Here is a 16,639-nt window from a genome sequence, read left to right as displayed (position 1 = left end):
TGGTACATTTAATACTCTTCTCCAGCACCACAGCTCAAAGGCATCAATTCTCCTTCTGTCCTCCCTAGTCATTGTCCAACTCTCTGATGCATAAGAAGTGATTGTAAAGACCATGGCCTGTATCAGACGCACCTTAGTCTCCAGAGAGACACCGTTGCTCTTCAGTACTTTAGAGAGGTCCCTAACAGCAGAGCTGTAGTTACTGTCAGGTGCCACTGAGTATGTCCATAACCAACAGAGAAAATCATGGCCTGATTCAGGCATGCCATAAGTCTTCAAACTGATATCACTGCTCTTCAGCATTTTCTAGAAGATCCCTGACAACAGCCTTGCCTAACTGAAATACATCTCTTGATTTCCTGACTGCTGGTACCCAGTGTGATAACTGTTTATCCAAGCAAGATGAAATCATTGACAGCTCCACTCCTTTCTCCATCTATAATAACGTTGATTGTTGGTCCTGTGGTGAGGACTTTTGTTTTCTTAATGTTGAGATGTAAACCACACCAAAGGCTATAGTCCTTGATCTTCCACACCCAACTTTTAATATACTCCACACTTTAATCAAACAAGGTTGTGTCATCTGCATATAGGTTGTTGATAAGTATTCCTGTGATCTTGATGCCACATTTCTCTTCATAGAGTTCAGCTTCACAAATTATTTGCTCAGCATACAGACTGAATAGGTATGGAGAAAAGATACACTGATATATTTCCTTCCTAATTTTTAACCATGAAGTGTTCCCTTGGTTCATTTAGACAACTTCTTGATCTAGGTAACTTTTTTAAAAAATATATATATTTTAATAAAAGTTTCGAAAGAGTTTGATTTCCATTCATTTGGTAACCATTTTTAATGAGCATAATTAAGTGTTAAAAGATTCCCATTCTTTTCAATGCCAACCATATTTTTATGATTCACATAGTCAAATACTTTTGCATAACCAATAAATCACAAATTTTCTTTTGGTATTCTGATAGTGAAAGAGAGGAAGACCTTCAACCAAATGATTTGACATAGTGACTACAGCAAATATCACAAGAGTCCACAATTAAGGTTGCATAGTGGAATGCACTTGGGGCGGTGGGAGGGGTGCAGGGGCATTGTGTACCAGGGAAGGAGTGTTTCTTTTACTTTTGAAAGAGAGGAGCGAACTGGGGGGAGGGGAGGGCTGGGCGGGGAGAGAACTACAGCAATGAATGAATGGAAATCCAAAATCCCTGTAAATGCTCATTAAAATTATTAAAAAAATATTAAATGAAAAGAATAAACTTTAAAAAAACAAAAAAAATAAGCTCAAGTGTATCAGAGATGTTGAGGATGATTGTACACACAGGATAACACAGACTTCAGATCTGTTGTTTATAGAGTCATTAAACGTCATACTTGATGATACTTAAAAATTACAAAACATAGTACGTATCTTAGTGGTCTTATTATCTCAATTATTAGAACCAGCAACCTTGAGTGGTGGTTGTTGTTAGGTGCTGTCAAGCTGATCACAACTCTTAGCTACTCTATAAACAGCAGACCTGAGCCCTGCTGTATCCTGCACCATCGCTGCAATACTCAAACCCATTTCTCCAGTCAAGTCAATGTGTCAACCATCTCATTGAGGGTCTTCCCCTCTTTGGCTCACCCTTTATCTTTCTAGGCAAGATGCTCTTTCCCAAGGACTGGCTTCTCCTAAACACATGCCCAGAGTATATGGGATGGAGTTTCCCAATGACTAGCTTCTTCTAAACACATGCCCAGAGTAAGTGAGATGAGTTTCATCATCCTTCCCTCTAAGGAGCACTGGGACTGCATCTTCTCCAACACATATTTGTTTGTTTTTTTGGCAAATCTTGGAATATTCAGTACTCTTCACCATCACCATAACTCAAATGCACCAATTCTTTTACTGTCATCCTAAAAGGCCACCTGGGAGATGGGCAACATTCCACACTAATCGCACCTTCTGGGAGACACTCCAATCTGCCTGGTGTAAGATGGCTAAGGCCAATCAGAAAAGAGCATAACCACCAATCACACCTTGCTTAGCCATTACCAATGATATAATTCACCTAAAGGAACTAAGTGACTTGATATTTGGGAACTAACAAAGGACATCCAATCAACTTCCTTCACGGAAACCTGATCACCAAGCTGACCACCCTACCCCTCAATGCCTACTTATAAAGTTTGGCCTGTAATTTCCTCATTTGCGACTTTGCTGCCTTACACTGTCTTCAGACAGCAAACCTGCCATGAGAGCTGCTAATAAACTCCTTTGTTTCATTTCATCTGGTTCTCCGCACCCTTTTTAACTTATACATCCCTAGTCAATGTAGTATCAAAGGTTTATTGTTCAAAATATCTTTTCTAGACATTTCACAACTTTGTTATATGAGGATTTGCAAATAGGATGTGTCAGCCTATCCACAAGGGGGTTGGCTATTCTTGCAAATCCAGAAAAGACTGACCAGTCTTGCCATTAAATTGAGTACATCTAGCAACTTCTTGTTATTGTTGTTAGGTGTCATCGAGTTGAGTACTACTCATAATGACCCTATGAACTAAAGAACCCTGTCCTACTCTGCACCATCCTCACATTTCCTGACACACAAGATCCCACTGCAATAGCCATCATATCATACCACCTGATTCAGGGTCTTCCTCTCTTTCGTTGACCCTCCACCCTTCCCAACAGCATGTCCTTCTACAAGGAATAGCCTCTCCTAACAACATGCGCAAAGCATGTGAGGTGAAGCTTCATTATTCTTGTCTCCAAAGAGCACTCTGACTGCACTTTCTCCAAGACATATCTGTTAATTCTATTGGCCATCCATGAAATATTTAGCGTTCTTCTTCAACACCCCAGTTCAAAGGCTCAATTATTCTTCTGTCATCCTTATTCGTTGCCAGCTCTCAGATGCATATCAAGTGGCTAGAAAGACCATGGTCTGACTCAGACTCACCTTAGTCCTCTAACTGACATCATTAGTTCTCAGTGTTTTCCCTTACGATTTCCTAGTGCAATTCATCTCTTGATTTCCTGACTGCTGGTACCAAGGATGTTAATTGTGGATCCAAGAAAGATGAAGCTATTGACGGTTTCAATATCCTCTCCATCTATCATATTGCTGCCTTTTGGTCCAATGTAAAAGTCTTTGCTTTCTTGATATTGAAATGCAATCCATACCAAAGGCTGGATTCTTTGCATCTCAATGTATCAAACATCAGAATTTGATAATTTCACTATCAGCAAAGAAGACACAAGAGAATGCAGTGTGTCTTTCAGGGCAAGAGATTCTCGTGCTAACCAGATCAGGGTGGCAGCTGCAATAGAGAACTGATGTGAGACTGCGTGGAAAACCATGCACGATGGCATTTTCACTACAAGGCCCTCCACTATGTCCTACAACTCTAAGAGAGAGGCCCCGAGCCCCCAGCCCACTGCTAGCTAAATGCAAATCAAATCAGCTCACATCCAGTTGTGAATGAAACAAAAAACAATCTATACCTGAGCCTCAAATAAAATCAGAGAACCCACTTTGTAGAAGATGTTACTTAATATAAAATTTAATTTCTTGTTATTTTAAAGGTTCCATATCTGTGACTGTTTACTTAGAATGAGAGATATTTATTTATTCTTGCTTTGCTATATTGCACCTCAATATTGTTGTTGTGTATCAGAGTCAGAAACGACCCAAAGTTGACTTTCTGGCAGGTTTTCAGAGGCAGTTCATTGCATGGAAGGAGATTACCCATCCTTCTCTCTCGGAGCAGCTTATGGCCTCAAACCTGCTGTTTCTTGCCACTAAGCCACCAGAGCTCCCTATATCAACGTTAACAAAAATCCTTACCACCAGGCCAATAGGTAGCATCATGATAACTGAAAAAAAAAAGACTGAAGTTGTTTGTGATTTTATCTTCCTCACATCCACAATAAACATTCTTGGCATCAACAGTCAGAAAATCAAAGGATGAGTTGCACTGGGAAAGTCTGCTGTCAAGGATCCCTCCAGAATGCTAAGTAACAATTCTGTCAGTCTGAAGACTAAGGTGATTCTGCCATGTCTTGGTATTCCTGATTGATGGCTAGACATCTGAAAGTTACACAATGAGTAAGGATGACAGAAGAAGAATCAATGCCTTTTTGTTGTGGTGCTGGAGAAAAGTACTGACATATCACAGACTGCCAGGACAATGAACACGTCTGTCCTGGATAAAGTGAAGCCAGGATGCTTCTTGGAAGCAAATATGATGCAACTCTGTATCACATACTTTGGTCAATCTGTCCGGAGATAGTCCTTCTCCAGTCCTTGGAGAAGAACATCATGCTTAGCAGGGTAGAAGGCAAGAGAGGAATACCTTCAATGAGATGGATCGACATGGTGATCGTAGGAACAGGATAAAGTTGCTTGGAAATTGTGAGGTTGACTCAGGATAAGGCAAGGTGCAGGGTTGTTTGTTCATAGGGCTGCTATAAGTTGCAGTAGACTAAATGGCAAATAGAAAAATAACAGCAACATATTATACTGAGCCAATGGAGCAATAAATTTCATTATGGTTGAATATTTTTTAATTTGTTCCTCCTAAAATTATAAAATTGAGAAAAAAAATTCAACACTATTTCAAATTACAAAAGAACAAAAGTTAATACTGAAGGAAAAAGTGTATAAAGGTGGCTTACTGCCATCCAAGAGATCAGGGAATAATGAACTTTTTCTGCAAATGGTCTGATACCAAATATTTTAGGCTCTGCAGGCTATGCAGTTTGAGCTCAAAATACTCAAAATCTACTGTTGTGTGGACCCTCAAATTGTATTCAACTCATAGCTGACCCGTTAGGGGTTTTCCAATGCAGTAAATATCATGGGAGACTTCCCATCTTTCTCCTGTGGAACAGTTAGTGGATTAAAACTGTGTACCTTTGCACTGGCAGCAAAATTCCTTAGTAGTAAGCCTAGATAGACAGACAGACAGACAGATTGATCTATATTTCTTGTGCCTCATGTAAGGAGCTGCGCGGCCAACCCAGATGCATATGGTGGGAGAACGATGGGTTCTCTCCCCTAATACCACTGAATGATCTGAAAACCTGCTGGAAGATCAGCTATGGGTTGGATTTGACTCAAAGGCATATATAAACAGCAACAACTCACCAGAACTCCTATTGGTGAACACACAGGCAATGTGTACATGAATGAAGAGTGTGGCTCTGCTTTAATACAACCTTATCTTCCATATAATTTTCACATGTCAAAATATGCTAGTCTCCTTTCGATTACTTTTGAGCCATTAAGATAAAAAAAAGTAAAAATTCACTCTTAGGTCACAAATGGACTGCCATCAAGTGGAAACCAACTTATATATCATTGGAGAGGGCAATGTCCATCTTTTCACTCCAGAGCAGGTTGTAGATGTGAACTGCCTGCCTTTGGGTTAAAAGTGAAACTCTTTACTTACTAGGCGACCATAGCTCCCTAGCTCATAAACATACAAAAAAGGTGACAGCTTGAATTTAGCGTATGGGCCATAGTCTGCCAACCCTTGCATTAGATTAGGAGTTCCTTAAGGATAGGTATAAGGTCTTATTCCTTTTAATTCTAGTAATCCAATTTGTTTCTGACAGATATTGAAAATTAAAAATAAAGTTTGATTTATGAATGACTAGATGAAACATAAAATATATACTAGGTTTTGAATTCTTTTACTTATGATATAACTTAATAGAATAGTATGTTGTTATATACCATTGGTATCATTGAGTTGGAACCACCTCACAGCTGAACGAACTGCTAGTGGGTTTTTAGAGGTAGTAAATTGCATGAGAGAAGACTGCCCATATTTCTTTCATAAAGAACCTTAGTGGATTCAAATCTCTTGTCTTTGGGTTGGCAGCACAACTATTCCTTACCACTAAACCACCAGATACAATCCTTACTTCTAGCATAACCTTGAGTTAAAAAAGAATTCTAAAAGAGAATTTTACTTTATAAGTAGTAAGGAGTTTTCTAGTTTGCTCTAATAAAAAAAAATTCTTCTTTGCTATACAAGTATTTTATTTTGTAATTCTTCTTTATCATTTATTCTCTTGATAAATTTGCACATTTAGGTGTTCTTGTTGTTATATGTCAGGTGCCTGTGACTCAAAGTCATCCTATGTACAACAGCTCTGCAGTCGGCCCTGTCCTGAGCCAGTCTCACCGACTCTGACACACCTACCCTCATTACCCCAGTTACTGTATCAATCCATCTCTTCTGGGATCTTCCATTACTGCTCTGTCCCTTCACCCTTTCCGAGCACAATGTCCTTCTCCAAGGTCCAATCTTGGCCACATTCCCAATGTATGTGAGACAGAATTTAAAAATCCTGGCCTTCAAAGTGAAACTTGATTTCAGCCTCTCCAAGACAGATCTATTTATTTTCTTGGCAGTCCATGGTATGTTCAAGACTCTTCTCGAGCACCACAACTTGAAGACATCGATTCTTCTTCTGTCATTCTTAGTCACTGTCCAGCTCTCTGATGCATAGCAAGCCTATAGTGGGTGCGCTTTAGTCTATAGATGAACATTGTTACTTCTCAGTACTTTAGGGAGGTCCCTTGCAGCAGCTTTTCCGCAGTGTAATTCATCTATTAATTTCCTGACAGCTGGTGCCAAGAGCTTTGGTTGTGGAACCAAGCAACATCAATCTTTTCTTCATCTATCAATACATTTATGTGTACTGAGATTTTATTCTATTTTACTTATATGCCTTTAACTAAATCATTACTTTTCAGAAATAAAAAAATATTTGTGCAAGGATAATTTATGTCCTTTTTGGGACATAAATTGCTATTGAATTTTAATGGGACTTAAAAGAGATAGATGCTATTTTGTATAGTAATATAATATTTTACTCTTTATAGACTACAAACTTATTCCTTCAAGTTGGAAGTGACTCATAGCTAAACTCCATTGGGTTTCTGAGGCTGTAACTTGCAAGGAAGAAGATTGTTCATATTTTTCTGATGGAGTGATTGGTGAATTCAAACTGCCAGAGAGATGCAACCCTTGGGTTAGTAGTACAATTCCCTATAGAGTAGGTTACCACTGCCCTTTTATATTCTACAGAATTTCATAATCACCAGTTGTACCAGCATAAGGAGATTAACCTTCATCACATTATCTAAAATGTAACCTGTTCTTGAAAAACAAATCTTACGATATCAAAATACAACTCTGAAATGTTGAAGAGTGAGGCATATTATTATATGCTAGCTGATAAGCTAGGATCTAAGGCTGAAGGCAGGAGTAAAGTCCACTGGCATTTCATTCTCAGATGAAGTAATAATCTAAAATGTAGGTTTTATAAGCAGACATAATCAATAACTTAAAAAAATTAATCCTGACAGGCTTCACATTGTAGTCAAGTTGGAATCAAGTCATTGCTGACTCTCCATCAGATTTTCAGGAGGCTATACGTGACATAGGAGGAGTGCGCATCTTTCTCCTGCAGAATACTGGTAGAGCTGACCTGCTAGAGAGGTGGCCTTGGGGTTAGCTGTACAACTACCTATGGCCTATGCCATCAGAGCTCCCTTTGAACATAGTCTCATCCCTATAAAATATGTAGACATGATAGACAAACCTATTCTACCTTTCCAATAGACCTAGGAAAGGTTTATGAAATGTTTCCTTTCTCCTGACAAGGGTCACACACATTGCCAGTAAATGTAGATTGCTTTATTTCATCAGTTGTATAATTTACAACTTATGTCTTTTTCCTAACAATACACATATCCTACATGCAACTACTCTTTATGCTTGTAGATCAAACTTATTGTTGGCAATTATTGGCTATCAATATGAGTAAGGAATCAGAGATTATTTTTGTTTTTCAAACTCAGGTTGTTTTTTATTCTGGTATATGAAGGTCAAGGTAGGTGGGTTTTTTGGCTAAAAACTTTTTAATAATAATAATAGTTATTATTATTATTATTATTATTATTAATTTTAATGAAAATGTACAGAGACTTTGGATTTCCATTCATTCATTCATTCATTATTGCACTTTTCTCCCTGCCTACCCCTCCCACCCAGTACACTTTTCTCTTTTAAAAGTAAAAGAAAATTCTTTCATTGTTTTACAATCCTTCCCCCCAGATCCACTCCACTATGGAGCCTTCTTTCTGGACTCCTGTCATGACAATAGTAACTAATCACATATCCCTTTTAAACAGTTTTATTTTTATTTACTATGTCAATAGTAAATTGATAGTGGATTGATTCAGTGACTGGGATAATTGGGATGGGAGTGTCAGAGACAGTGCGATTGGCACAGGACACAGTGGAGTTTAGGGCTGTTGTACATAGGGTCACTATGAGTCGCAAGCGACTCGACGGCACATAACAACAACATGTCAAATTAATATTTATTTGTGTGTGTACACACACACATACACAACTCTAAAAATCTCTACAACAGTAAACTGACTATAAGTAAAAGAGGCCTATAATTTCTTCTATTAGAATAATTATGTACTTTAATTATAAAAAAGATTTCTATTTTTTTAAAAAATGCAAAAGATAACTGAGACATTAGATTTGTGTGATCCTATATATTATTTTATTCAAAGTTCCTAACAGTTCCACAGACTTTTGTCACAGATGTTGTTGTTGTGTGCCAACAAGTTGGACCCGACCCATAACAAGTGTTCAGGGGCATGAGAAGACATGCTCATCTTTCTCTCACAGAGTACCTGGTAGGTTTGAAACACCTGCCATTGGGTTAGCAGTGTAATTCCTTCACACTAGGTCTCCAGAGCTCTTTACATGAATATTTGTCACAGATATTGACAGCATATATGTGTGTGTAGTTGTATACCATCAAATCCGAACTGACCCACAGCTGACCTTTCTGTGGGTTTTCACCCAGGAGATGACTGTCCATCTTTCTCCCATAGATACTCCATTGAAAAGAAAAGAAAAAAGGACATTTGAAAAGACAAACTCATTTAAATTCTAAATTCAATTAAAATAAAAACCAAAAAAACTCATTCCAACCAAAGCTTTACCTAGGTAGTTGGGGGTAAGTATCTATGTAAGAGTACTTATGTAGTTTTCAAGTAAATGGAAAATTTAATTAAGAATATAGGGCTTTTCAAATCTGGCATAATGAAATACAAGGATCATGGAAAGAGATTCTTATCAACTACTAGAACAAAAAGAAAATTTAAAAAATGGTAAAAAGAAGGAGAAAGAAACACATGAGAATGTTAAAATTCAAGAAGTCTGATGCACAGAGATGAAAAAGACAAAATTATGAAATAATCAAAAGGAAAAAATGCTTTTCAAAGATCATGAGGATTTCATGGGAACAATTAAAATCTCTCACTGTCATTGAGTAAATACAGATTCATAGCTGCCTCTCCCTCCAATGAGTTAGTTCCAAGGCTACACAATGCACAGGAGGAGCCTGCTCATCTTCCTCCCGTGGAGCCAGGGATGGACGGGAACCTCCAGGGAGGCGTGACCTGGGAATTAGCAGTGCACGTCTCTATGGATAAGGCCGCCTGAATTCAAGATTATAGTTCTATACATACCACTAATTCTTACTTCACAACTACTTTAGTATAATTATTATCCCCATTTTATAGAATATTAAGGCACACAACAGTTACATGAATAGCTTATAGTCATCTTGCTAATAAGTAGCAGAACCAGAAGTCAGAATCTGAATTTTAGTCTAGCATGTTGGTATCAATTTGAAGATGAAGAAAATACAAAATTTAAAATTTCATAATACAAATTATTTCCCAAAACTAAAAATACTGTCATTTGATTATGAGTGCTGTAGTAATATTTTTCAGCTTATCCAATAAAATAAATCATGGAAATAACAAAACACATCACACAAAAACAGAGATATATAAACCTAAAGTTATTTACTTCAAACTCTAAATATAATGTCTACACTCCAAAAATCATTATCTTCACGTATACAAGAATTTTCTTAGAAACAAAACAAATAAAAGCAAAATATCAGCACATCTATACAGGAGACAGCTTCCACCCCAAATACTTTTAATGTTTATCTCAAAGCTTTAAAGTAAATACAAGAATTGTCCAAAGAATCATCTCTTCTCTGTAATCAAAAGCTAAATAAAATCATTAGAAATGACCTTTTAAAGTAGTTGAAATTAACAATCTTCAAATATAACTTTATTTCTATTATTTTAATAGAAAAACTACTTTATTTATAACCTTAAGTGGTAAAAATTTCTGAGCTATGACTTTTATGTAACAAACTAGAGGACAGATTCTTAAGAGAAAAAGGATGATCTATGGGCCAGCAACATTGTTTTAAAACAATTTTTTTAACAAGTCTTGTAGTTGGTACTGATTTGGATTAATGTCTGAAAATCACTATAACATAGTAAGAACAGCACTGATTACATATACAAAGCAAAACCACTTTGCCATTAATAGTGGATACAAAAATGTATTGATTTAAAAAACTAAAGGAGATAATTAAAAATAAGTTTAAATTCTGCAAAAAAAACCCACTATCTGAGGGGTTAAGAAAATAATGCCACAAATGACAATATAGCACATGGCTGTGAAGTGACTCCTAATATTTACCTTTTTCTTAAAAAGGAACTAAAGACACACTACACTATTGTGTAAATAATTTTCACTTTTGCTAATTTTTCTTCATGACAACAGCTGAAGGAAATTCTGGTGGCATGAAGCCTACATTTTAATTCTACTTTTATGGCTTATTAAATTATTTAAATACAGTTCATATTTTAAATGATAAAAAAGTTAACTATGCTTCATCAAAAGTGTTATAAAATTTGTATAAAAATCCAAAAGTGTTGCTAAATTGGTATAAATATCCTATTGTAGTCATTCCTTTTTTTATTAATTTCAATGAACATTTACAGAGATTTTGGATTTCCATTTATTCACTGTTGCTCTTTTCTCCCTCACCACCCCCAGTTCACTCTTCTCCTTGAAAAGCAAAAGAAAAAACTCCTTCATTGATATACAATCACCCCCCACCCCCACCCCAAACCTGAGTATACTCCAGGATGCAACCCTAGTTCCCAATTCTTATGATAATCATAATGCCCTAAAATATATTACTTTTAAACTGTTCTCTCCCTCATCGGCTTCAATGCAGTACACATAATTTATCCAGTTTTTCTCAGTCTTACCCTCACCTGGATGTCAGCCTCATTCTACAATAGTGGCACCATACAGTATTTGTCATTTTGTGACTGAGATATTTCACTCAGCATATTAAAAATTGGTGACCCTGTCGTCATTTTTTTGTAATTTGAGACCAGTGAGATAAGGGTCCCTCAGAAAAGAAAAATTAGATCAAATTCTAAATTGCATTAACAAAAATAAATCAGATCAGATGTCATGCTCTGAGTTAGAATTCTGTCATTTCCATCTTTGCCAACGTGCCTGAAGCTCCTTTAACACCACAGATCACAGGGTAAGAGATGCATTACCTTCTGGAACACATTCAGTCTTCTTCACATTTTACCATTTTAGTTCAAACAGAAAGGAAAAAAAGTTTTACACAATAAATTATTTTCTGTAACAATTCTTCCACAGCAGGATTTTCATACACTTAGAACCTCAAATTATTATTTCTGCTAGTAAAATTACAAATACAACATAAGAAATCATAAAAAAGACTAGTAAACAGAAAATTACTCAAGTCATTAATCTGAGGAAGGCATATACTATCTCACCTCTGGAGTGACATCTCGTGGTGCAAAACCTGTTCCTCCTGTTGTTAATATTAAATTAAGTTCCTTTTCATCACACCAATCTATTAGGGTTTCCTGTAGGAAAAGAACAATATTGTTACATATAGAAGGCCTTTTCTGTCTACTCAAAGGCTTTCAATCACTAAATACTTCATATAAAGTGAAGAAACACAGATTCAGTAATGAACATAAAAATATTTTTTGAATAAAACTTTTTATTTTAATTGTAATTTTAATGAAATTTAGAGAAAAGTTAAGATTTTCATTCATTCATTGTACATTTTATCCATTCTCCCTTCTTCCCCCTCCTTTTTTTTACTTTAAAAAAAATACTCACTTTTAAAAAAATATTTATACATTATTGCACCAATTACTTCATCTCCCCTGCCATCCAAATAGAAATATGCACACCCATGTTTACTATTGTGTTATTTACAATAGCAAAGAGACAAAGCAATCCAAGCACCCATCAATAAACAAACAAATGGATTAAAAAAAACCAACAAAACTACTTAAGGATGCTTTGGGCAGAATAATAAATGATCCAGGAAGCATTAAAAGAAAATGGAAAGAGTACACAGAGTCATTGTACCAAAAGGAACTGGCAGGCACAAACTTTCAAGAAACAACATGTGAACAAAAGCCTATGGTGATGATGTCATCTGATATACTTTGGACATGTTACAAGGAGAGATCAGTCCATAGAGAGGGACATCGTGCTTCAGAGGATGGATGAACAGGGCAAGAGAGAAAGGCCCTCAATGAGATGGATTGATTCAGTGACTGAGGTAATGGCAGTAGGTGTGTCAGAGACAATAAGATTGGCACAGGATAGAGCAGGGTTTAGAGCTGTTGAATATACAGTTGCTATAAGTTGCAGGCAATTTGATATAACATAACAACAAACAACATATTTATAAAATAAAATACTATCCAGCACTGAAAAAAAATGAACTTGTAAAACATTCCACAAAGAAATATCTAAGTCACAAAATGAAAAATACTACATAGCACAACTGTTATAAATCACGTCTGACATGGAGGGTTCAGAAAAGAATAGGACACGAGTAGATAGATAATAATCATTGCACTGGAACCAAGGAAAGAAAGAATTGTTTAAAAGGAATATATGATTAGGCATTATACGTTCTACAACAGACCAGAATAAGACGTACAGTGAAATCAACATCAAAATTTGGAAGCATGATTTATGGAACAATTTCACACGTAATCAAAATTCATAGTAGTTTTGAGTATTTACTTAATTCAGTAAAAAAAAAATCAAAGTATTGAAATCAATTTCTTGAAAGCCAATGAAGCATGGGAAGATATTTTAAAGAGGCCTTATCAATGTTTATTATATTATTTGGCCTATCCGCAAAAGATATCATATTTGTGTTAATATATTCAAAAATTGAGACAGACTAGGAAGAAGGATTGGCCATTCACTTCTGAAATTACAAGCCTTTGAAAACCCTATGTACAGGCGAGCTCTGGTGGCCTAGTGGCAAGAAGCTGCACTGCAATCCCAGAGGTGAGAGGTTCGAATCCACCAGATGCTCTGCTGGAAAAGGAGGAATAATCTCTTCCTGTACCAGTCAGATCTGATCTGACGGTACACACACACACACAAAATAATAAAATAAAATTAAAAAAAACCCCTATGTACAATAGAGCACACTTAGATTATCATTTGGACTAACAGACATGGCAATTGAAACTGAGATCTTAGAAATGGAAACACGGAAAAAGAGAAACAGCTGTAAGGAGACACTAGTGATTGGAACGTGGAATGTGAGAAGCATGAATGTAGGAAAATTGGACATGGTTAAGAAGGAAATTGAACGCAAAATATTGACATACTAGTATTGGCGAAATAAGATGGCTTGGCATGGGATATTTTGAATCAGATGATTACATGATTTATTATGCTGGGGATGAAAAGAGGAGAAAAAAATGGGGTTGGTTTCATAATTACAAAAATCATTTCTAGCTCTATCCTGAAATACAATGTGGTGAGCAACAGGATAATATCCATACGCATATAAGAAAGTCCAGTGAATACCACTATCATTCAAATATATGCACCAACAACTAGAGCCAAAGAAGAGGAAATAGAAGATTTTTAGCAACTTTTGTAGTCAGAAATTGATCAAACAAGCAATCAAGATGCATTAATAATAATGGGCAACTGGAATGCAAATGTTGGGAATAGGGAAGAAGGATCAGTAGCTGGAAAACATGGGCTCGGTGAGAGAAATGAGGCTGGAGATAGAATGATAGAGTTCTGCACATACAATGATTTATTCATTAAAAATACCTTTTATAAGAAACATAAATGCAGCCTATACACATGGATTTCACCTAGTGGTAAGCATAGGAATCAAATCAATTACATTGGTGGAAAGATTCACTGGAGAATCTCAGTATCAGCAGTGAAAACCAGGCTGGGTGCTGATTGTGGGACAGACCACCAACTACTCACATGAAAATTCAAGCTGAACGGAAAATTAAGTCAAGTCCACAGGAACCAAGATTTGACCTTAAGTCTGTCCCACACGAATTTCAAAACCATCTCAGGAACAGGTTTGAGGCCGTGAGCACCAATGAGCATAGACCAAATGAGCTCTGGGAGGGTATCAAGAAAATCATCCATGAAGAATGCAAAAGATCATAAAAAAGGCTAAAGAAGAAGAAAAGACCAAGATGGATGTCAGATAAGACTCTGAGTATTGCAATAGAGCACCAAGAAGCCAAAGCTAAAGGAAGAAATCAAGAAATCAAAGCGTTGAATAGAAAATTTCAAAAGGCAGGTCGGGATGATAAAGCAAAATACTATAATGAAATGTGCAGAGAGGTGGAGTCAGAAAATCAAAAGGGCTGGACTTGCTCAGCATTTCTTAAGCTGAAGGAGTTGAAAAACAAATTCAAGCCACGGGTGGCAATACTTAAAGACAGTTTGGGTAGACTGCTGAATGATCCAGAATGTATAAAAAGAAGATGGAAGGAGTACACAGAGTCACTGTATCAGAAAGAATTGGCTGACACAGAGGAATTTCATAAAATAACATATAAGCAAGAACTTATGGTGATGAAGGAGGAAGTTCAAGTTGTTATGAAAGAATTGGCAAAAAACAAGCTCCAGGAGTTGACTGCATACCAATTAATTTATTTCAACAAAGAGACGATGCCCTGGACGTGCTCACTAAGTTGTGCCAAGAAATTTGGAGGACAGCCAGCTGGCCAACTGACTGGAAGAGATTGATATTTGTTCCCATTCCAAAGAAAAGTGACCCAATAGAGTGCAGAAATTAGCAAACAATATCATTGATAACACATGAAAGCAAGATTCTGCTGAAAATGATCTGAAAATGTTTGGAACAATATGTCAACATAGAACTGCCAGATATGTAGGCTGGATTTAGAAGAGGTAGCGGTACTAGGGATATTATAGCTAATGTCAGATGGATCTCGGCAGAAAGGAGAGAATACCAGAAGAATGTGTATTTGTGCTTCATTGACTATACAAAGGCTTTTGACTGTGTGGATCACAACAAGCTATGGCTGACTCTGAGAAGAATGGGAATCCCAGAACATTTGATTGTGCTAATGCGAAACCTATACTTGGACTAAGAGGCAGTCGTCAGAACAGAGCAGGGAGACACTGGACGGTTCAAAATTAAGAAAGGGGTCCGTCAGGGTTGTATTTTGTCTCCATACATTTTCAATCTGTATGCAGAACAGATCATCCGAGACTCTGGACTGTATGATGAGGAATATGACATCAGCATTGGTGGAAGAATCATCAACAACTTGCGTTATGCAGATAACACAACCCTGCTCACTGAAACTGAGGAGGACCTGAAGCGCTTGCTGCAGAAGGTCAAGGACTGCAGTCTTCAATATGGATTGAAGCTCAATATCAAGAAAACAAAGATTCTAACCACTGGGCCAATTGGCAGCATCAGTATGGATGGTGAAGAGATTGAGATAGTTAACAGTTTTAGTTTACTCAGCGTACTGAAGTGCAATGACATCAGGCTGGAGACAAAGGTATGCCTGATACAGGCTATAGTCTTTGCAATTACATGCTATGCATCAGAGAGTTGGACAGTGAATAGGGATGATAGAAAGAGAATTGATGCCTTTGAGCTGTGGTGCTGGAGAAGAGCGTTGAACATACCATGGACTGCTAGTAGAACAAACAGGTTTGTCCTGGAGAGGGTGAAGCCAGAATATTCCCTGGAGTCAAGGATTTTGAAGCTTCGTATGACATAATTTGGGCATGTTGCAAGGAGGGACTGGTCCTTGGAGAGGGACATCATGTTTGGGAGAGGGGAGGGATGGCACAGGAGAGGAAGACCCTCGATGAAATGGATAGATTCTGTGAGTAGAGTGGTGGGAATGAATGTGTTTGAGACAGCGAGGTTGGCACAGGATAGAACGGTGTTTAGGGCTCTTGTACATAGGGTTGCTATGAGTCGCAAACAACTCGATGGCACATAACAACAACAAGTGATCTTATTTATTAATTATACCAATTCTTCCAGGGAAATAGCTATATCTCAATTTTATACATAAGAAAAATATTTTTTCCATAATACAATTCAGAGACATAAAGAAACTTGCTCATGCGCTCACAATTTAGGACAGTTGTGACAACAATGATATGCTGGACTCTCAATTTATTCTCTTACCCCTGCATCTTGCCTGCCATTGGTCAATATTTTCTGCTTAGGTTTTACAGAAGAATTTTACATATATTAGTAAGTTATTTTACAAGACTGATATAAATGCAAGAGAGTTGGATAAATGATGGCTTCAAGTTCCTTTATTTCCAATGATAACATTATGGATGGTAAAAGACACTATTGTTGTT

General features: G+C 36.9%; 1 protein-coding gene across 1 annotated transcript in view; it reads right to left on the bottom strand.

The window, feature by feature from the left end:
- Positions 1-16,639, bottom strand: part of LOC102844647 (gephyrin-like) — a gene marked incomplete at its 3' end in the record, with an annotated part of 706,808 nt that overhangs the window by 428,316 nt on the left and 261,853 nt on the right. The window contains exon 4 of the mRNA XM_006891835.1: positions 11,743-11,835. Within this exon, the coding sequence (XP_006891897.1) occupies positions 11,743-11,835 (93 nt within the window). The remainder of the gene's footprint in view (positions 1-11,742; positions 11,836-16,639) is intronic.

This window comes from Elephantulus edwardii, unplaced genomic scaffold, assembly GCF_000299155.1.
Source record: "Elephantulus edwardii isolate Elephantulus edwardi_28Jun2011 unplaced genomic scaffold, EleEdw1.0 scaffold00104, whole genome shotgun sequence".
NCBI lineage: Eukaryota > Metazoa > Chordata > Mammalia > Macroscelidea > Macroscelididae > Elephantulus > Elephantulus edwardii.
Note: the sequence above shows the minus strand (reverse complement) of the source record. Positions and strands in the feature narration are given on the sequence as shown.